Below are 21,579 nucleotides of genomic sequence, written 5' to 3'. Positions count from 1 at the left end.
AATGTGATCCATGGGCAGCACCGGCACCCACATCTAATCACAGCTCTGTTTCCAGAAATGTCTTAATATTATTAATAATATTAATATTATTATCAATGGTATTGATAATAATAACATAATAATGTAATTTTATATTATTATTGTTATTACTGATATATAGATGCTCAACAAAGCAAAGCTCCACTTCTTGGCCTGCAAGTTCTCAGATACAAATCTTGCACCCACGATCTTTGCAATCAGCTCCCTTCTATTTAAACCCTGACACGCATGTGCGAAGAATAAAAAGCAAGGAAAAGCATCAAATAAGTGGATTGAGACAGAAAACTTTCCTCACCAAGTGCTGAATAAAAGCTGTGTGAGGTTCGTCTATGTTATAATCACAGAATGGACTGGGTTGGAAAAGCCCTCAGAGCTCATCCAGTCCAAGCCTTGGTCCAACTCCAGCCCATTGACCAGATCATGGCACTAAGTGCCATGGCCAACCTCAGTTTCAGAATCCCCAGGGCCGGTGAGTCCAGCACCTCCCTGGGCAGCCATTCCAATGCTGACCACTCTCTCTGCACAGAATTGCTTTCTCATCTCCAGCCTCAATTTCCCCCGGCAGAGTTGAAGCCCATGCCCCCTTGTCCTATTGCTGAGTGCCTGGGAGAAGAGCCCAATCCCCCCTGGCTAGAACTGCCCTTCAGGTCGTTCTAGAGAGTGCTGAGCTCAGCTCTAAGCCTCCTCTTCTCCAGACTGAACAAGCCCAGCTCCCTCAGCCTCTCCCCATAGGGCTTGTGTTCAAGTCCCTTCCCCAGTCTTGTTGCTCTTCTCTGGACCCGCTCCAGCACTTCAATCTCTTTCCTGAGCTGAGGGGCCCAGAACTGAACACAACACTCCAGGTGTGGCCTCCCCAGTGCAGAGCACAGGGGAAGGATCACTGCCCTTGTCCTGCTGACCACGCTGGTTTGGATACAGGACAGGACACCATTGGCCTTCTTGGCCACCTGGGCACACCGTTGGCTCCTGTTGAGCTTCCTGTCCATTGGTCCCCCCAGGTCCCTTTCTGCCTGACTGCTCTCCAGCCACTCTGTGCCAGCCTGGAGCGCTGCAGGGGTTGTTGTGGCCAAAGTGCAGGACCCGGCACTTGGCCTTGTTGAACTTCATCCCATTGGAATCGGCCCCTTTTTCCAGTCTATCCAGATCCCTCTGCAGAGCCCTCCTGCCTTCCAGCAGGTCCACACTCCTTCCCAATTTGGTGTCATCAGCAACTGTGATGATGATGGTCTCAATCCCAATCCCACCTGGCACCAGGGTAACCATAAGCTACATGGAAACCACACAAGAAATCCTCCTCTATGTCTGGGAAATAATCAATTAGTACAATAATTGTTTATTTCCAGCTTAATGCTCCTTCTGATTTGTATTTCTTGAGCGGCTGGGAGCACAGTCATATTATAAATTAATGCTGATAAAAGTGTCAAAGGAAGTTTGGTCTGTGGATGTCATTGAGAGGCAAAGAGCAAGAGGGATTTGGGAGAAAAAAATGTAAAAGGGCAATTATATTGAATTTACATTGGTGTAAAGCTGACATGATCTCATAAAAACGTCTTTGTTTGGAAAGCAGAACAGAAATATGTGCTATGTTTGCAATGCTGAGTTACCAAATAATCACCTTTTGGGTTTTGACCCCAATTTTAACAAGATACCAAAGCACATGGTCCTCATTAATGCCTCCTGTCACGCCAAGTGCAAGGCTTTAGTTTGTTCTAGTTCACTTCTAGAAAAGAAACCAACAAAATCTGAGTTGTTTGCTCACTTGTTTTTTGGGTTCTTTTGGTCTTTTAAACTGAGAGGTTCTAGCTCAAATTTTCAACCTTGAGGAAGCAGCTGAGCAGAGCTCTTCATCACCACACAAACGATTTACATCTTCTCTACAATCAAGCCCAAAGAACTACGAAATAAATTGCTTTGTGATCGTATGTCAGTGGAGAAATCAACTCCACAAAGACAAAAAGACTAACGGACTGTACTGAAGTATTAGGAGAGGAATAAAGAGCAAATGAGAGCATCACCACTAAACTCACGGTTTGCTTCCATCCTTCCAAAACTCCAAAAGCAGAATTGGGAAAGGAGCAAAAAAGGGCAACAAGGGTGATGTTAATAAAAAGTGATAATAAAAGGTGTGGGAAAATGGCTGGAGGGAGACCTGATAGCAGGGTGCAAAATTCAGAGTGGCTTAAGTAGAAACAGACTTGCAAAGCCAGGACCAGGAGGTGTCACAGGCAGATAAGAAGTGATGCTGGCTTAAGATAAATGGAGGAAAGTGCTTTGGTTTGGGGTTTTTTTCAGGCAATGGGTTAAGGGGAATTCTTCTAACAGAGGATGTTGTGAATTGTCAAAAATCAAGGTACAGTTTCTTGGAGCCCAGGACAGAGAAGGATCATATAGGATTGCCCTGTTCCTATACTATTCCCTAGACACTTATGGATGCTGCCAAAGCTTCGAGGCACAAAATCACCCTAGGCAAGAGCTGTGAATCCACTCTTACCACTCTGCAAGCCATCCGGACAGTTATTCTAAATGTTCGAGTTGGTTTTGGTTCAGGATTGTGCTCCAGCATCGTTTCAGCTGGAGCCTCTGCGTTCCGTAACTGTGGTTTGGTGGCCTGCAGGTTGGTCAGGACAGTGAAATATCATCCATTTTATGAGCTGTTCTGAAGCGTTGTTACCTCCAGGACAATGTAGAAACACCTAATAAAGAGGGTTTGGTTCCCCTTTCCTTAGTCAAAAGGAGCGTGGAGGATAACGCGTGTCTGCTGTCACTGCGGTGTGTAGGTACGAAGGGCTCTGGTTGACTTAGAAGGTCATAAATATAATACAAATGTATAACCCAAAATTGAGGCACGGCAGCACTAGACATATAGAAAAGGGGTAAATTTGTACCTTCCACATCATCGTGTTTCCACAGCAAGAATTCCTTGAGATTGATAATGAATGTGCGACTGTAAGGAGAACACCCTCTTTTAAACAAATAATTGACAAAAATAGATTTTCATATGTAGATTACTTCTTTGGAGCGAATGAAGCCAAGGAAATTGCAGTCTGGAGTCCAGAAAGCCTGGCTGCACTCCAGCTCCCATCTGTTGCTAATTTTAATGGTGAAATTATTAAATTTTTAATGAGGCACCAAGCAAAATTTATTAAGGAAATATGCACACTTAGGAGATGTCTAAATCCCTTTCACAGTCCATGCATGGGATCCCATCTTCCAGGAACCCTGTCGCAGGTACTTGTCCTTCAGAAGTTTGGTCTTTGCTTGTACTTTTCTTGGAAAAACAGAGAAAAAGTGTCTTCCTCACCAAAAGCTGAGATTTTATCCTGTTCCCTCTGTCGAGCTTACTCAGCCCTACAATAACAGTGTCCAGTGGTAGGATCTGGATCAGTTCCACCTTTCCATCTGCAGGTAAAGTTCTCATTAAAGAGACTGCAAGAAATAGTGGATCAGGCTTTATTTTGGGAATCTGTCAGAATCTTTCCACCTCTACAGAAGAGATTTTTAACACAGCAGGGCCACATGTATCTGGTCCTTTACCGATCACTTGGAGCTGCGAAACATGGCAGCTCACTGCGGGACTTAACCTCCCCAAAAACAGTTTTGCAAACGGAAAACTCAGCATAGGACAGACATGAGCATCTCTCACAGCATCTGTCACCAGCCTCATCCATGCACTGATCTTCTTCCTTTCCTTTCCTTTCCTTTCCTTTCCTTTCCTTTCCTTTCCTTTCCTTTCCTTTCCTTTCCTTTCCTTTCCTTTCCTTTCCTTTCCTTTCCTTTCCCTTCACTTTCCCTTCACTTTCCCTTCACTTTCCCTTCACTTTCCCTTCACTTTCCCTTCACTTTCCCTTCACTTTCCCTTCCCTTCACTTTCCCTTCCTCTTCCCCTTCCCGTTTCCCTTCCCCTTCCCATTTCCCTTCCCATTTTCCTTTCCCCTGTCCGTCCTTTCCCCTTCCCCTGTCCTTCCCTTTCCCTTCCCCTGTCCTTCCCTTTCCTTTCTCTTTCCTTTCCCCTCCCCTTCCCTTTCCTTTCCCCCTCCCTTCCTTCCTTCCCCTCCTTCCTCTCCTTCTTTCTTGTCTTTCTCTTCTTCCTTTCCTTCCTTTCCTTTCCTTTCCTTTCCTTTCCTTTCCTTTCCTTTCCTTTCCTTTCCTTTCCTTTCCTTTCCTTTCCTTTCCTTTCCTTTCCTTTCCTTTCCTTTCCTTTCCTTTCCTTTCCTTTCCTTTCCTTTCCTTTCCTTTCCTTTCCTTCCCTTCCCTTCCCTTCCCTTCCCTTCCCTTCCCTTCCCTTTCCCTTCCCTTTCCCTTTCCTCTTCCTTTCCTCTTCCTTTCCCTATTAATTTGCAGGCAGACTGTGCCTGGCACACCCCACCTGCAGATTTCTTATCGCCGCAGCGTTAGATTCGGTTACTACCCGTGCCCACTTGCCTCGAGCAGCCAGCGAGGACGGCAAGCGCTCCAATTGCAAAAGGCACCAAGGAACCAGCCCGGAAGCATCGAGGTGTTCGCATTCATCACCAGAAATCTGACTCCTTGCCACGTTCTTTGTTTTCCAGCCCTCGCTGCCCCCACCCCACCGAGGCTTTGGAGCACCACCCTGGACTAGGGACTAGGCTGGGGCTCCAGCAAGTCTTACCAACCCAACCCTGCGGCCAACACAGGCCCCAGATGTGCTCAGAAGAGGAAGCGTCACAGGAATAGACCTCAGTCCCGGTTCCCATGTTTGGCCGGTTGTCACAGAGATCGTCAGGAATCCCCATGGCTAATGAGCGGTCATTCCTGACACTTCCAAGCCGCAAAGCCTTGGGGAGTTACTGGGTGGGATCTCTGCCATCACACATGCTCTCACGCTGAGCCGTGCTGTTGCACTTGCAAACGGCTTCCCGAAAACATCCCTGTAGGCATTTTTAACTCTCCTAATTAGTGTGTCTGGGATGGAAGTTGGGGTACGATTCACAGTTGCTGTGGACATCCACCTTCACCAACGGGCTGCATGGCGTCCTGCTTGAAGGGAAGGGACAATAAAGTGCATTAAGTGGGTTCAAGTACCTCTGGTTCAGCTGAACCAGCACAAACCCCATATTTTTGTGTGTGTTTTTCCCCAATTCCAGCACTTGGGGTGCTGAGCTGACCAGGGATGCTTCACCTACCCTACTTAACCCAAGCTCGCCTTGCCAGAACCTGTCTCAGCTCCTACAAGAGGTAATAAAGAATGATGCATGACTCTTTGCCAACCACGGCTCTAATTTATGCCAGAAATGCAGCTTGGTCTTGTTAAAAAAGAATAATCAGTTGCAGACTATTTAAAATTACCACTCCGAGGCTATCAAACATTTATGCACAGCAGTTGGAAGGCACAGGCTCTGCTGCTCAGTTTCTGCAATGCTAAATGAAAACGACAGAAATCTTTAGTAGGGAAAGCATCCCTGGGATATACAGCATCACTCAACGCTATTATTTTGCCTGGAAATGGCAATTTCAGCAACTCAGACTGATTTCTTCGAAAGAGATCTCAAACCAACCATTCCACAAACAAGCACATTTTTCAAATGGTGTGTAACACCTGAATGGCAACAGCATCTGAACCTGAGATATTTACAGCTTCATTTCCAATTTAAATTACTGCTTTGCTGCAGGAAACAAAACCAAACATCTAAGATTTTACTCCCTTTTAACTGGTTCTCGCTGTCCCTTTGGGAAAACCACTAGTTTTTGGCAAAGAAGCACTTTGTTTGAAGATTTTCACAAGAAAAAGGGGAGCTGAGCCCTCTTGTCTAACATCCATCTACACGGTGGAGTGTCACCAAGTAAATTACCGCTTGCATTGGGAATTCAGATCCCTGGGTAAAGATGCAAAAAAGCAGGAACAATTCCACTACTTTCCTTGCTATTTAAAACCACAATCCCAGAAACACGAATACGTCTTTCAGCCCATCCCTTCTCTGGCACCATTTGGCTGGAATCCCCTCGTGAGCCAAGCCATGGGCTGGGTGAATTCCTTCTTTACCAAATAAATAAGAGCAGCGAGGAAGAAGAGATTTCTTTTGCTTTGCTAAAAATCAGAATTCCTTCTCATAATAAACAATGCTTTCACTGAAGGCTTTTTCTTCAAACAGTGAGGACAAACGTTGCTTGTGAGTCCCCCTCGGGGGACCTCGCTGGGATGAGGTCACCATGACACAGGCCCCAGGCCTTGGCCTCCTTCCACATTGCTTTCCAAAGCTCCAGCGAGCCCGTCTAGGAAAGCGAGGAGAGTGGATATCAAGGCCGATATCTATTTTTCTCATTCCAATGAATGATTTCCATTTGCCCCCTGCCCAGGCCTTGCAATTCTGTCTATGTGGGACCTTCTGGGGTTTCTGGAGGGGAACAGGCAGTGGGAGCCGATGCAACAGAGCAAGGCACTAAGCCGGCAGATCCCTCTGCAAACGTTTACCCAGACACGTTCCCAAATTCTGTCTGCCTGTGATGGGAGTGTTCTCTAGAGCCCATGGCTGGCTGTGCCCTCTGGGACCTCCCGGGAAAGCCAATAACTTGCAAATTAAATGCTTAATAGGGAAATTCACACCCTGCTCAAAGGCCACAAACATAAGGGAAAGTAGAGGGTGTTTCAAAGACATGGACCAAATTTCAGAGACAACTTCAAATTGGGACCATCTTTTTGAAACACCCCAGGAACAGCACCCAAAAGCCACCGGCCGAACAACCAACGGAGACAATCCAACCACGATTATTTCTGCTGCGCCGAACGTGACCGCGGGGGTTTCACAGCCCCGACCGCGGGTCCGGGCACACAGCGAAGCTCTGGCTCCGCGGAGCCCCTCGGGCTGTGCCGGTACGTGACGGCTTCGGGGGAGGGGGGACGGTGGACGCGGGGAGAACAGCGCGAGGGTCTCCGTCAAGGGCTCCTTTCTCATGGAATACTTTCTCCACCTAGTCATTTCCTTACCTCATACAAACACAGCCACATTCCTGATGTTTAACTGTTTGGACTTTTGCAGAAAAGAAAAAGCTGGCTGGAGCAGTTTATAAGGCCAGACATTCCAAGTGCTGAAAAAACATATTCAAAGGAAACAGTAAAGGGAGAACTTTTTTAAGTTTTCCTGCCCTATTTTTACAGTTTCCTGTCAAAGCCTTAGCCTGATGAAACCTGAGATAGAGGTCCATGCACACTTCTCCTCCAAGGGTTCTCCACTCCAGCAGTATCTGAAGCACAAAGAGCACACACGGCTGACGCTCATGCATTGACCTCCGAAGGCGCAGCACCGAGCCTGTGACTGCGAGGTGACATTCCGCCACGCTGCTCACAGCCCTTGCAGAGAGAATCTCCAGATTTGGGTGAAATGTGAGACCGTGCATTCATCTTCATGCCACTTTTCTCCCACAAGGATCAGCAGGATCGACAACATCAGGATCTCTTTGCTCACGGACACCCCCCTCCAAAGGATGAGGGACTGAAAGCCACACGTCACTGCATCCAAGAGAGATGAAGGTCAGCAGATAAGATGGTCACCTCCTGCACAACGCAGGGCAGGCAATGAGGTGACAGCTGCAGTGACAAGAAGGTCCCAACCTGTGATGGTCTGGCCTCCTCAGCTCACTCGACTACAGCTGGCTCAAATTCTCCTGTCCTTCTTGGTGGCAACACAACACATATGGTTTGTCTATGGACAAGGTCAACTCATGCAAAGACCCACTTTGCAATGACTTTGCCAAATTCTATCTACCCAGGCTAAGAAGTTTTGGAGAACTCCAGTCAAAACAACTCCTGTCAGGTTAAGATAAATCTTGGGAATGCTACTTCCCTGAGGGTTTCTGGAGGAAGTTAATTCCAATTCCAGAGGCTGGTTCCTGTTGTGCACAGTGAACCTCTGAGCCACATGCTGAACAACAAGCAGAAAATGAAGATATTAAGTAGCTGTGTTTTGGGAGCCCTGACCACCCACTGGCAGGGGGAAAAGTAGCCTGTGATTGTCTCATTACAGATTGTACCATAAAGCCCACGGCCATGCAGGAAAATTATACATGCAGGATGCATCTACATCCCATCAGCGCTCCCAGCAGACTGCGACTGGCTTTCTGCAGAGGGAAATGTGGTTTTGCAGAACTATAATTATTGTGTCAAGGAAGCCTGTCTGCAGGAGGAAAATGGCAACCTACAGTTGAGTACGGAGTTGAGCTCCGCTCATGGTGACACTTCTGCCAGACCTTTCTGCATAAACACAGACAAGTTGTAGCAGTAGATGTCGGAGCTCTTTGGACTACAGTTCATTATCAAAATGCTTTTCCTACCAAATGCAGAGAAATGGGAGCTCACGCCTCACCTTCAGGGATTGGTCTCTTCTCCCAGGCACTCAGCAATAGGACAAGGGGGCATGGGCTTCAACTCTGCCAGGGGAAATTGAGGCTGGAGATGAGAAAGCAATTCTGTGCAGAGAGAGTGGTCAGCATTGGAATGGCTGCCCAGGGAGGTGCTGGACTCACCGGCCCTGGAGGTTTTGAAACTGAGATTGGCCATGGCACTTAGTGCCGTGATCTGGTCAATGGGCTGGAGTTTGACCAAGGCTTGGACTGGATGAGCTCTGAGGGCTTTTCCAACCCAGTCCATTCTGTGATTCAGCGGCGGGCCGAGGAGAAGGAACTCCATCACGTACCTCAGCTACGAGTTCTGCTTTATGTCTTAACATCTGGATCAGCAGAGCACTAGGAAAAATCAGCTGAACGGCTGCTTTCTAACGAGGATGAGAAATCTCTTTGTAAACAGAGTCTTTTGTTAAAAAATCTCATCTGGGGGGAAGAATCTTAACCCTGCCAATAGCATTCCTCAGTTCCACAGCGTGCGCGGACCTCAGGCACAGCCAGAGGTTATACGGAGGAGATATTTCTGCCAACCTGAACAAAAATTCTACTGGGCAGCTCAAATTAATGAATTTGATGTCTCTTCCTCTGAAATGCAAAATCTCAGATTAAAGACCAGAATTATCTCAGATATCATTGAATTTCCATTAACTATTTGCGGCCCCTTTCTCACTACCATGATGCATGTTCTTGCGTGCCTTGGCTCTGGGGGGGTTTCCAGCTGTAGGTATGAAATCATTAGTTATGGAATCAAATACATCTGTCTCCACTGATGACTGGACTAGGAGCAGCATTTTGAAGGTTCAGGGCTGTGACCTGGGGTGGACAGGAGTGAACAAAGGGACCACGTTGCCATTGGCTCCGTCCTACTACGTCTTTTTCAAGCACGCACAGGGATCAGACAAATCCCATGAGGTTGCTCCATTTCTCCTAAGCCTCCAAATAAGACTGGAAATTTGGGAAAAAATTAAAATCATTATGAAGAGGAAACAGAAAAGCTGAGACAAAGCCACTCATAATAACTCTTCTCAGGACTGGGGGTGGAGAGGCCTTAAAAGCAAGAGTAATATTCCCACCATCTGGGAATCAGAGCGGATTAAAGCGCAGTTTATGCTGAGACATGCGCTAGCATCCATCTGTATGGTACGAGATGGTGGTTTTGATCATGTATTCTGTTTATATATGGCTGGCCTGTCTGTCACGAGAAAAGCTACGGCTGGAGGGAACGCCAGAGATCATTCTGGATTCCTCTCTCCCTTCAGCAAGACTGAGAACAAGAGTCAAACCGAACCAATGTTTGTACAATTTGCTCCTAAACACCTACAGATATGAAAATTCACATCGTCCTTACACAATTCTTCTAGTGCTTAAATACACCAGGACAATGGCTGAGTGGCAGTTAGACTGATAGTCAATGAAATGAGGAGGATGAGAAGAACTATTGTCCTATACAATAACGATCTTTGGGAAATCAATATAGCCCATAAAAATATGCCGATCTGGGGACTTGTATTAGTCTGACTCACTGTTAAGAGAGATTTCTTCCAGGACTGGAATTGTACGTGTTATAAGGACCCCTGGATTCACACGATACCAAATTCCTTTGGAAACATTGGCACAGACACATTATGGAGACTCATAAATCCTCCTGAATGCACATCAAAGGAGATCCTCACGTTATGTACATGCTAAAATATAAAAAGCTGGACCTTGGTACAAGCAGAATAATGGAGATACAGGAAGAAAACAGACGTAGATTAGAAACAGCTTTAAAGTAAAATGTACTGAACAGCGATTACGACGCTATCTGTCCTTTTTCCCATGTACTATGTCTTGTTCACACCTGGCAGCTGCTCTTGCCCACTCTGGTTTCATAGAATCACAGAATCCCAGAATGTAGGGGGTTGGAAAGGCCCTGGAAAGCTCATCCAGTGCAATCCCCCCATGGAGCAGGAACACCCAGCTGAGGTTCCACAGGAAGGGGTCCAGGCGGGTTTGAATGTCTGCAGAGAAGGAGACTCCACAACCTCCCTGGGCAGCCTGGGCCAGGCTCTGCCACCCTCACCAGGAACAAGTTCTTCTCATATTCAAGCGGAACCTCCTGTGTTCCAGTTTGCACCCATTGCCCCTTGTCCTGTCACTGGTTGTCACCCAGAAGAGCCTGGCTCCATCCTCCTGACACTGCCCCTTTCCATATTGATCCCCATGAATGAGTCCCCCCTCAGTCTCCTCTTCTCCAGCTCCAGAGCCCCAGCTCCCTCAGCCTTTCCTCCCACGGGAGATGCTCCACTCCCTTCAGCATCTTGGTGGCTGCGCTGGACTCTCTGCAGCAGTTCCCTGTCCTTCTGGAACTGAGGGGCCACAACTGGACACAAGATTCCAGGTGTGGTCTCCCCAGGGCAGAGCAGAGGGGCAGGAGAACCTCTCTGACCTACTGACCACCCCCTTCTAACCCACCCCAGGTACCATTGGCTTCCTGGCCACAAGGGCCCAGTGCTGGCTCATGCTCATCCTGATCTGGTGGCCTATAACAGACACCCACAACAGTATCACCCTTGCCAGCCTGCCCCTTAACTTTCACCCATAGACTCGCAACTCGCTCCTCATCCGTGCTAGACAATACTCAACACATTGTAGTTGCTCTCTCACATAAAGGGCAACTCCACCATCACGCCTGGCTGACCTGTCTTTCCTGAAAAGGACACAGCCATCCATGCCCACATTCCAGTCACGTGTGCTGTCCCACCACAGCTCTGTAATTGCCACCAGGTCATCATCTCCTGCCCTAACACAGGTTTCTAACTCCCCCTGCTTATTCCCCGTGCTGCATGCATTGGTGTGCAGGCATTTCAGAGAGCGAGCTGAGCACACCCATTTCACCCAGGGCTATGGGAGGCCTCCCAGCCTTCATCAGCTCTAGAGTGATGCCCCACTGATGCAAGCCCAGCTACAACCCCATCCCCCTTCAAGTCTAGTTTAAAGCTCTCCAAACGAGCCCTGCTAATTCCTGTCCCAGTCAGTTTGTCGGTTAAACTTTTGGAAACCTGGCACCATCAAGAGAAGAGGCCAAGAGACAGAGCAAGGGCTTTCTGACCCAACCACGCCATAGGAACCACAGAAAACCTCCACAAAGATCAAGAACGTTACTCTACAAGCACGTTACTCTACTCTCTGTTTCTTTCATGAGAGATAGCAGCTGGCGTCCGTGAAGACTTTGACATTTTGGATGGAAAAAAAGCCGTTTAAAGCTCATCCTCGGAACACAGGAGGAGCTTCCACACCTTCACCTCACTCAAATGTTGTAACTTTTTACCACAAATTTTTTCCTACTTGAAGGAGGGCGAACTGAGAGACATGACATCAAAATGTTTCATTTTGCTGCAAAACTATTAAAACAAAATTGGCCTCTCTCCCCACAGATTCATTTTTTCTGTACTGCGGCTTTTCCTCCGACACTGATGTAATGCGAGTTCATGTTACCAAAGGCTGCTGGGGTTATACAATACATTCACTAGTTCTTCATCCCTGAAGATGTCAAGCAGGAGGAGGAAATGATGCTAAGATTCGCTGAGTACCGAGCTATTAAGGTATTTACCTCTGAAGTGGGGTATTTCCTGAATGAAGTGTGAAGGTGGTTAGATTGCTCCATCACAAAGCGGCCTCTTACTGCAGCCCTGCGCTGCTGAACACGCAGCTTGTTGAGGCTACAGCAGCAGAAGCTGCTGCTTTAGCCTTCAGGAATTTAGTTTATTATAGAGTAAAAGTGAAATTATCTGCTTTTCTGGTTGTAGCAGAATTAGAATCCTAAATAAATCTGTTCTTTGAAACAAGTCAGTACCTTCGCATGGTGCTTTTGCTCAACTGGTGCCCAGCCGTGCTGAGAGCATCGCCTTGGGTTGAAACCTCCACTTCTTGCAGATGAAGCCAGTGGGGTTTTCAGGCTCTGCTTTGAACGAATCTTTCTTAAAAATCTATACATGTATCTTCAGGAATGAGATTCAGAACTACACCAAGAGCTACAGGTGATCTGTGTTGCTTCCAAGGTTGCTACTCAAGTCTCCTGTTACTGGAGACTTCCAAGGATGCTTGTAAACATGTCAAATACCATGGCTGCTTTAAATGGAGAAATGGAACAGAAATTCAGCAGCACTCACGTCTCCAGTAAGTCTGGTGCTTGGAGACTTCATCTTAACAGGTCTTGTGATGGAGCAGGAATTCATTTTCTCCCTGGAAGGGTTAAGTTCTTTGCTGTCACGCTAATTATTCTCGGTAGGTCAGTCACAAGCGCCTCACCTGGCTGCAAACTCGCAGCCTGCCCAGCCAGGAGCCGCTTTGAAAAGTGTAACTTTTAACATCTCTCAGCAAAGCAAAGCGCTCTGTTTGTCTTGGCAGGGAAGACCTGTGTATACACAGCTGGAGAGCTTGTTTTGTCTCTTAGTACAAGTCTGGACTGAACCAAATCTCTAAAGGCTTTGTAAAAATGCTCTCTTTATTTAAAGAATTTCATACATTACAAGATGTCTCCAAAGTCTGCCCCTGCTCAGACCCCTGCCTCTCCCACCCCCTCCTCTACAGAGTCAGGACAGTTGGATTTTTCAGTCTCTTCTGTACCCAGAAGTTTCTTTAAGAACTCTCCAGCTTTCTTTTCAAACACAGCCAATGCCCGTATCGATTTATGAACCCAAATCCTTCAGATACCCGTGAGTGAGAATAAAAACCCCAAAGCAGCTCTATAGACACAGTTCTGGAGTTCGGGTTTAGGAGAAGGAATCTTGTAGAGATTCTGAAAGAGAAAGGCTGTTATCATCACACCTTTCCAAAACTACGGCAATTAATATCTGCGTGTGCACGTGTGTGTGTGCCCACATAGGTGTTAGAAAAGACAAGGAGAAGGATTAAAGAATATTTGACCACAATGCTCCACCGATATCTGTGTTTGCAGGAGAGCACAAAGAAGGAGACTGCAACAACAAAAGGTTATTTCAGTAAACGCGTGTGGAGGCTTTCAAAGAGCTTTCCCTTCTCTGCGTCCAATAAATGCGAAGCTCAAACCACAGCAGAGGCCTTTTACGGGGCACCTGCACCATTAGGTTTGAGTAGATACTTTTGCAACCCCGGGAACGTTGCACAAGTCTGTGGAGCTGTAGTATTTCTGCTGGCCGCTGTTCAACAGGGCCGACTGATGCCTGGGTACCGGAAACCAACTGTTGTTGCTATCTCACCCTCTAAACCACGTTGCCAAGAATCCCAAGAAAAGAGAAAAATGTAAAGGCAAGAACAGTCCAATTCTTGGACATGGAGTTAAAAAGAATTAGTCCGATCTCAGGAAAGCGAGAGGCTAGAAAAGCAGGATATTTCCAGGGCGCTTTGATCTTAATCCTGGGAGTTTGCACATTGGCTTCGCGTTTCGGTTTCATTTCTGCTCGGTGCCACTCTGACTCTTGCCAAAACTCATATCAGAGCAGTGCTGTGAGATGTCTATTTAAGCCAACAGGAAAGGGAGAAATGTCGCATCTCAGCCAAAACCTCAGTGCCCAAATGTAAACCTGATCTACCCACCCGGCACACACTGGTTGGACGAAATACAGCAAAGCCACATGTCCCGAAGAGCCACATTCTGAGCTGGTGAAAGCTGTGGTTCTTACTGGAGCTGTTCCGATTCAAACTGGATGAGCAGCTGGCATCGAACCGCGTGAGGTTTTCAATAAACCAGAGCTGGCTTATGTTTCCCTTCAAAACACTTCTACTAAAATAAGGTTCTTTCATGGAAAACCTTACGTTCTGGTCATAATTTTCAAGTAAATATAGTACTAAACCATACAAATAATTTTGCTAAGGTCGGAATATTGACTTTTGGGGTTTCAGGTCCACATTCATTGTCAAATTATTGGCTGTTAGCATTGGCGACATCATTAGTTTCAATTTTTGATGGAACATGGTGTTGACCTGCTTCCCCCAAACGTAACTGTCTCCTGAAGCACACAGGACAGGTCAAATTCAGGCAATAAACTGCGTTGCTGCAGGAATTTGATTTTTAATACACATGCTTAAATACACAACTCCTGTCAGTGATAACATCATGAGAACGCGTTCCTTACCTCGCTCGCACTGCGGACCGGTGAACCCATAGACACAAGCACAGCGGTTTGGCCCGATGCATCGACCTCCGTTCTGACAGCCGTTCTCGCAGACAGCTGCGTTGGAATAGAAAGAGGAATCAGGGATTTCTGCTCGGAGTGAAACCACAAGGTGAGATGTGTGGTGCTGGAAGGATTTGGCATGTCATCTACTTCGTGTTGCTCACCCATCAGGAGTCTCCTCCACACACCGAACATACAGAGAAAAGTCTGATATTTTTGTTCCTGGAAAATTACTTCCTGTTTATGAATGAAACCATTTATAAAAAGGCCATAAACTCTTATTTCACTTGAGAGGATTTCCTGCGCTCTGGAATCTCAGTTCATTCAGGTCAGCTTTGGGATTTAAATGTCAAGGTCAAGATGAACTAATACAAATGAGAAACTGCACAAAGGCAAATGTTTAACGAATGACAACAGTGAAACGTGAGGAGAGGAGACTACTCAGCCATTTAATCCCACGTACCCAAAGCAAAGAACAGTTTGATCAACACACAAGTATTCATTGACTTAAAATTAGGCCTGTTAGAGTCTTAGTTGAAAACCTGCAGTCAACAGTCTAGGACTGAAGTGAAAGGAGTAGGTTGCTAATTAGGTTCTGTGCTGAAGCTGAGCTAATTGAACGGGATGCAGCAACACTTCTGCAAGGGACGTGAGCGATTGCTGGTTGGTCACAGGTGCCACTGACCTATTAAAACGGGGAATGGACTGGACGATCTTTCAAGGTCCCTTCCAATCCCTGACATTCTGTGATTCTGTACATCTCAGCAGCTGTAACGACTGATGAGAGGAGTCCTGTTATGACACTACTAAAGTTCCTATGCAGAGCTTCACTCCCTGAGTTCCTCAGTTACCAACATCGATGCACTGAATCACAGAACCATTTGGGTTGGAAAAGAACCTCAAGATCATTGAGTCCAATCATTACCCCAACCCTGGCACTGTCTCATGTCCCTGAGAACCTCTTCTCATCTCATTGGAGAAAATGGCCTGAGATGCCAGACAAAAGGTGCACTTTACAGTGACTTTTTTCTCATCCCTCAGCACCCCACAATCCCTGGGGATTGTTCCAAACGTACAGGTATCCCACAATCACAGCACAGCCAGGTCAGAGTCCCCAGGCTTAACAACAGACCAAGAACACATGCATGGGACTGGCATGTGCTTCATAGGAGCATCACAGAATCATTTTGGTTGGAAAAGCCCCTCGAGATCATTGAGTCCAACCATAACCCACCCCTGGCACTGCCCCATGTCCTGAGAACCTCATGTCCATCTGTCCAACCCTTCAGGGATGGTGACTCCAGCACTGCCCTGGGCAGCCTGTTCCAATGCCCCACAGCCCTTTGGGAGAGAAATTGTTCCCCACATCCAACCTCAACCTCCCCTGGTGCAACTTGAGGCCGTTTCCTCTGCTCCTGGCGCTTGTTCCTGGTGAGCAGAGCCCGACCCCCCTGGCTCCAAGCTCCTTTCAGGCAGTTCAGAGATCAGAAGGTCTCCCCTCAGCTCCTGTTCTCCAGCTGAACCCCCAGGTCCCTCAGCCGCTCCCATCAGACTTAATAATGACATAATGAAGACCAGAAGAATATAATCTCGTTAAAGGTGAGGTCCACAGCAATCTTATCTGACACCTCAGCCCTCAACCAGGCAGGTGCTGCTGCATTTCTCAGCCTTCTAATGCTACACCCGACTCTCCACTGTTCCCCACCCTCTCAGCGCTGTCCTGCCAATATCTGAACCATTCTGAAAACTCTACTGAGGATATTATAGGTGGAGCTGGTAGCAGCACATAATTAAGGTTGCCTAGCGCATTCCACTATAAGCCCTGGTTTGCTTTTACTTATAATTTTCCCAAGCTTTAGCTGTTCAGACTGAAATTTTCCATATGGTGCGTCTGCCTTTAGTTGAACTTTTTGGAAAGCTTCAGCAAAAATGAATCCGTCAGAGCTGAGGATAAGTTTAGGGGAAATATGGTGTTTCGCCTATCTTAAAAAATTCTCATAGACTTCACGGAGAACTTCAGTGATTCTGATGCTGATACATGGATCTGCCTGGAAAGTTCCATTTGATCAGAGATTTTTCCAAAACCATTGCTAACTACACACTTATTAACGATGATGCCTGAACTGTCTGGTTAATTCTGCAATGTGCATGAGCAATGATTTTAAATTGCCAAATAACTTTCATGGGAAACTAGGAGAGAGAAATTCAATTTCTCCCTATGAAATACTTTGACAAAACAGAAAACCAAGTCATAAAACATTGTAAAATGACTTTCAACGACTATATTGAAGTTTCCCTATAGAAAGTCAGCATTGTCAAATAAACATCTAAAAAATGAGGCCCCCCTACCAAATAACCTCTCTAGTCCCGAGAACCTGAACCCAGCCTTGGCCAGAGCAGGTTTTGTAGGTACTTACGCTGCCCACAGTACGTTCCAGTGTAGCCCTTCTGGCAGAGACACGACTCCTCATTGCAGCTTCCACCATTCATGCACCTCACGTTGCAGGTTTGGACTGTGGAGAATCACAGAATCCAGAATGTCAGGGGTTGAAGGGCCCTGGAAAGCTCATCCAGTGCAATCCCCCCATGGAGCAGGAACACCCAGCTGAGGTTCCACAGGAAGGGGTCCAGGCGGGTTTGAATGTCTGCAGAGAAGGAGACTCCACAACCCCCCTGGGCAGCCTGGGCCAGGCTCTGACACCCTCACCCCAAACAAGTTTCTTCTCATATTTAAGTGGAACCTCCTGTGTTCCAGTTTGTTCCAATTACCTGTCATTGGTTGTCACTGAGAAGAGCCTGGCTCCATCCTCCTGACACTGCCCCTTTCCATATTGATCCCCAGGAATGAGTCCCCCCTCAGTCTCCTCTTCTCCAGCTCCAGAGCCCCAGCTCCCTCAGCCTTTCCTCCCACGGGAGATGCTCCACTCCCTTCAGCATCTTGGTGGCTGCGCTGGACTCTCTCCAGCAGTTCCCTGTCCTTCTGGAGCTGAGGGGCCACAACTGGACACAAGATTCCAGGTGTGGTCTCCCCAGGGCAGAGCAGAGGGGCAGGAGAACCTCTCTGACCTACTGACCACCCCCTTCTAACCCACCCCAGGTACCATTGGCTTCCTGGCCACAAGGGCCCAGTGCTGGCTCATGGTCACCCTGCTGTCCCCAGGACCCCCAGGTCCCTTTCCCCTACACTGCTCTCTAATAGCTCATTCCCCAACTTACACTGGAACCTGGGGTTGTTCCTGCCCACATTCAAGACTCTACACTTGCCCTTGTTCTATTTCATTAAATGTTTCCCTGCCCAGCTCTCCAGCCTGTCCAGGTCTCTGATGGCAGCACAGCTTCCAGTGTCACCACTCCTCCCAGCTTGGTGTCACCAGCAAACTCACTGTAAAGAAGAATTCTTGTCTTCCTGAGAAGAGCAGCGAAATATTACACAAGGATGCAATGAGTTGGCTGTGACAGGAGACGAACACCTCCCGTGTAACGCGTGTTAGAATTACCCTGGTTCTCTTGTGGCAAACAGTTTTTAGAGGATACAATGTCTTTCGTGGAGGAAAATCATCAACTTTTAAGACATTTCTTTTCCTTTTACAATTATTATGTGGCCTTATTTACAAGATTTAATACAAGAGAGCTTTTTTTAAGAAATTTGAACAGAAAAGCACGTATCATCTATTCTTCCTACGTTAGAGTTCAGCTTTTCACACTAGATTACGACACACTGAGTGTGACTAACGCACTGTAGGAAAACAATAGCAATAAATAAGAGTAGGGATGTTTTATACTGATGTAGACACAAAGCCAGTATTTGCTTTAACTGTTGCATCACTACTCAATGTTTAAGAAACATGGTATAAAAGCAGAAGAGCCCAGAATGGGACATCTACTAAACATGGGGTTGTAAACACAGGTCAAACAGCTTTAATTCTTGACCAAAGGGCCTGGAATGATGCATTTTTCCTTTGTAAGATGTGACGATTCCAGCTGCAAGTGCCTGAGGTTATAGCGGGTTCTGTGAAAGCTGTTTTTTCGGCATGTACACCACGGTTCGTGTCTGCCAGGGGTAGGAGGAGCTGTGACTTGGCGGCTGGAAGAAGATGGGGCTGGATGGGAGCGGATGCTCAGCTGCGCCTCGTGTCTCCTCCGCAAAGCTCCAAGCAGGGAAGAGCAAAACGTCTGTCCAAAAGGCAGCAGAACTCACAAGTGTCCGATAGGGACAATTATTTGGTTGACGCCTTGTTCATAGGAAGCTCGAAAGGAAGCGGGAAGTCGCAGAGCTCTGTGTTCAGAAAGCTCGGCACATGTGCTGTACATTTAATCCGTGGTGTGGTTTGAATTAGTCGTGATGTCTACTATCCTTCCTACGGCTCTACGGCCAGAGATCAGGCCAAATTTAGATGAAAGCTTAATCATTAAGGAAACTAAGCTTGAGGCTTCAAAGCATTGCCCGGATTGTCAGACGGGAGAGCAGCCTCTCCGGGAAAGGCGCCGTTTCCAGCACACGCTCACCCCTCGCTACAATTAATCAGCCCTGGGAAAGCAATTACACACGGCAAACCCGGGAGGGCTGCCCAGAGGTAGCGAGGAAGCGTCTGTCTGTCGGAGCTGTCCGTCTGTCAGAGCTCTTCCCTCCGCAGCATCCCGAGCCTCGCGTGCGATGCGTTCACCGAGGGGTAATGTTTAGCAAAGCTGAGAAAATTGGGGAGTTTTCAGGGTCTGGACATAAGAAGAGCCCTGGTGCTCATTCAGAAACTTTCCAACTAATTAGCACAGAGTATTCCTGGAGCTGCAGAGAGTAGGTCCCATTTCTTCTGTTACAATCCCAAAAGCCCTGAGGTCCCATCACTGTCTGACTTATCTCTGAGTCTCACACTGTCAGAACCCCCTGCAGATTTGGAGCGCAGGAGAACACCTTTCAACCAAGAATTTAAAGGCCTGTTACACTTTGTCAGGTTTTTCCAGGGTAGAGGAGACCAAAGTTCCAGGAAGAAGAGAACGACAGCTCGCCCTAGTTCACTTTTCCCGTGATTGGGCTGGATTGGATTAGTTCTACAATTTATTTTAAAGGATCAGTGGCTGCAGCTGTTCTGCCATCAGTCGTGGCGTTTGCAGGCAGGTTTTCTGTCTGCTTACTGCCTGCTACTATCTAAACAGTCACTTGCAAATTACTCCTAAAATATCTTTACTCCCCAAAGTAGGAAACCAAGCTTTTTGTTATGACAGAGAGAGGCAGAGTGGCTTTTATTGCCTGTGGAATGCACAATTTGTCTGCTTTACCTCCCCTGAAGCGTTCATGATAAATGCAGATCCAAACATCCCCACAATGAATGCCAGATTTGAGGAAGCCCCTGCAGAGGAACGGACCCCCCCCTCTCCTCGAGCACACGCTGAAATCCACCCCAGGCTCAGGGGAACGCCAGGTCTGCGCCCAAATGTATATACAGCTTACAGCATTCCTTACATTCCTCCGTGATTGCAAACATATGGACCCTCGCTCCAGAAACTTTTGTGTCTCCAGCACCTTCCTCCCAGCAAAGCGAAGCGCGGGGAAGGTTTGCGGAGCAGCGCTCGCTGGGGACATCGGCGGGGCCGGAGCACAACGTGGCACTTTGGAAACAGATTCTGGGAATTTCCTTCTCGGAGTCACACCCCGAATGTGGTTTTGAGGTTTGGTGGGGGGGCTGTGCTGATTCTCTGGCCTTCAATCAGATGCCTGCAAGTCACTTTATTAACAATAGCTTGCCTACAGATGGGCAACAATGGAAAATTTGTGGGTTGTCTCTGGCAATGGCCATTGGAGACCTTGAAAGGTTCCACAGAATTCCATCAATTTTTGCGCTTTACATAGGGTATGAGCTAAATCAGCCTTCTTAAAACAGCACCGTACCACAGCTCTGCTCCTTCGCTTGGCATCTCTGCCAGGGCGCAACTTGCAGTCAGCAATAGGACAAAGGCGCATGGGCTTCAACTCTGCCAGGGGAAATTGAGGCTGGAGATTAGAAAGCAATTCTGTGCAGAGAGAGTGGTCAGCATTGGAATGGCTGCCCAGGGAGGTGCTGGACTCACCGGCCCTGGAGGTTTTGAAACTGAGATTGGCCATGGCACTTAGTGCCATGATCTGGTCAATGGGCTGGAGTTGGACCAAGGCTTGGACTGGATGAGCTCTGAGGGCTTTTCCAACCCAGTCCATTCTGTGATTCATCATGTCACTGCTGTTTGCTAAAAACACCGGGAAATTCTCCTTGGCATCCAAATGACAGCCTAAGAACAATGTCATACTTTTTATTTCCATTGGAAAAAGTACTTATTTGGTTAACAAAAGCAGTGACAGATTTAATTCTGCTTCAAAGAACACCCAGGGTTGGATGTTCTCTCTGGCAGCAGTTTTGCTATTTGCTGCTGTAGGATGTGCTTTTTGGAGGATTACTCACACCGAAGTAGCAGAAATTGCAAGGAGGTTGTCAGTTTTCTCCAGGTATCAGGAGCAGTGAAGACCCTCAGTAAAAGCACCGCAAGAAATGAAAGATTTTACGACTACTGCCCAATTCAGATTAGAACCTGGCTGCCAAAACACGAAATATTTCAGAGATGCAAAGAGAGACGTTTCTTTTTGTTGTGACTGGGCATTTTTTAAGCGAGCACGTAACCACTCCAGAGAGAGGAGAATCACCAGCAACGTTCTCTTACCTCCAGCTGAGCCACAGTTGGGGGACAGTTGTCCATTGGAGCACGTACACATGTTCGGCCGTGAACAAAAGCCATCACCACAAGAATTCCTGCAAATTGCTGGAGGAGGAAAAGGACACAGTGATTAGCACAATGTGCTGTGAATTTGCCCACAGATGTGGTTTTGGCTGCCAGAAGGGTGTGAATTTGTCTCTTTTAAGAAAAATAACCTGGGAAGGAAGCTGGGATGCTTACTGAGGACACTGGTGTGGGCAGCACCACAGTGGGAAGGACAAACTGGGGAGAGACTTTTGAGCAGGGCCTGTTGCGACAGGACAAGGGGTGATGGTTTTAAACTAAAGGAGGGAGATTCAGGCTGGACATG

At 47.3% G+C, this 21,579-nt stretch overlaps 1 protein-coding gene across 3 annotated transcripts in view; it reads right to left on the bottom strand.

Annotated features, from left to right (window-relative positions):
* LOC136113431 (fibrillin-2-like) overlaps positions 1 to 21,579 on the bottom strand; it is a 96,526-nt gene that overhangs the window by 55,199 nt on the left and 19,748 nt on the right. For all 3 annotated transcript variants that reach the window (XM_065858607.2, XM_065858605.2, XM_065858606.2), the window contains exons 4-6: positions 21,216 to 21,314; positions 16,949 to 17,044; positions 14,490 to 14,585 (exon numbers count right to left, since the gene is read on the bottom strand). In XM_065858607.2, coding sequence (XP_065714679.1) covers positions 14,490 to 14,585; positions 16,949 to 17,044; positions 21,216 to 21,314 — 291 coding nt within the window. The remainder of the gene's footprint in view (positions 1 to 14,489; positions 14,586 to 16,948; positions 17,045 to 21,215; positions 21,315 to 21,579) is intronic.

The sequence above is a fragment of the Patagioenas fasciata genome, chromosome 27 (genome assembly GCF_037038585.1).
Source record: "Patagioenas fasciata isolate bPatFas1 chromosome 27, bPatFas1.hap1, whole genome shotgun sequence".
NCBI classification, from domain to species: Eukaryota; Metazoa; Chordata; class Aves; order Columbiformes; family Columbidae; genus Patagioenas; species Patagioenas fasciata.
The sequence above is the reverse complement of the archived record's forward strand: the minus strand, read 5'-3'. Positions and strand labels throughout refer to the sequence as shown.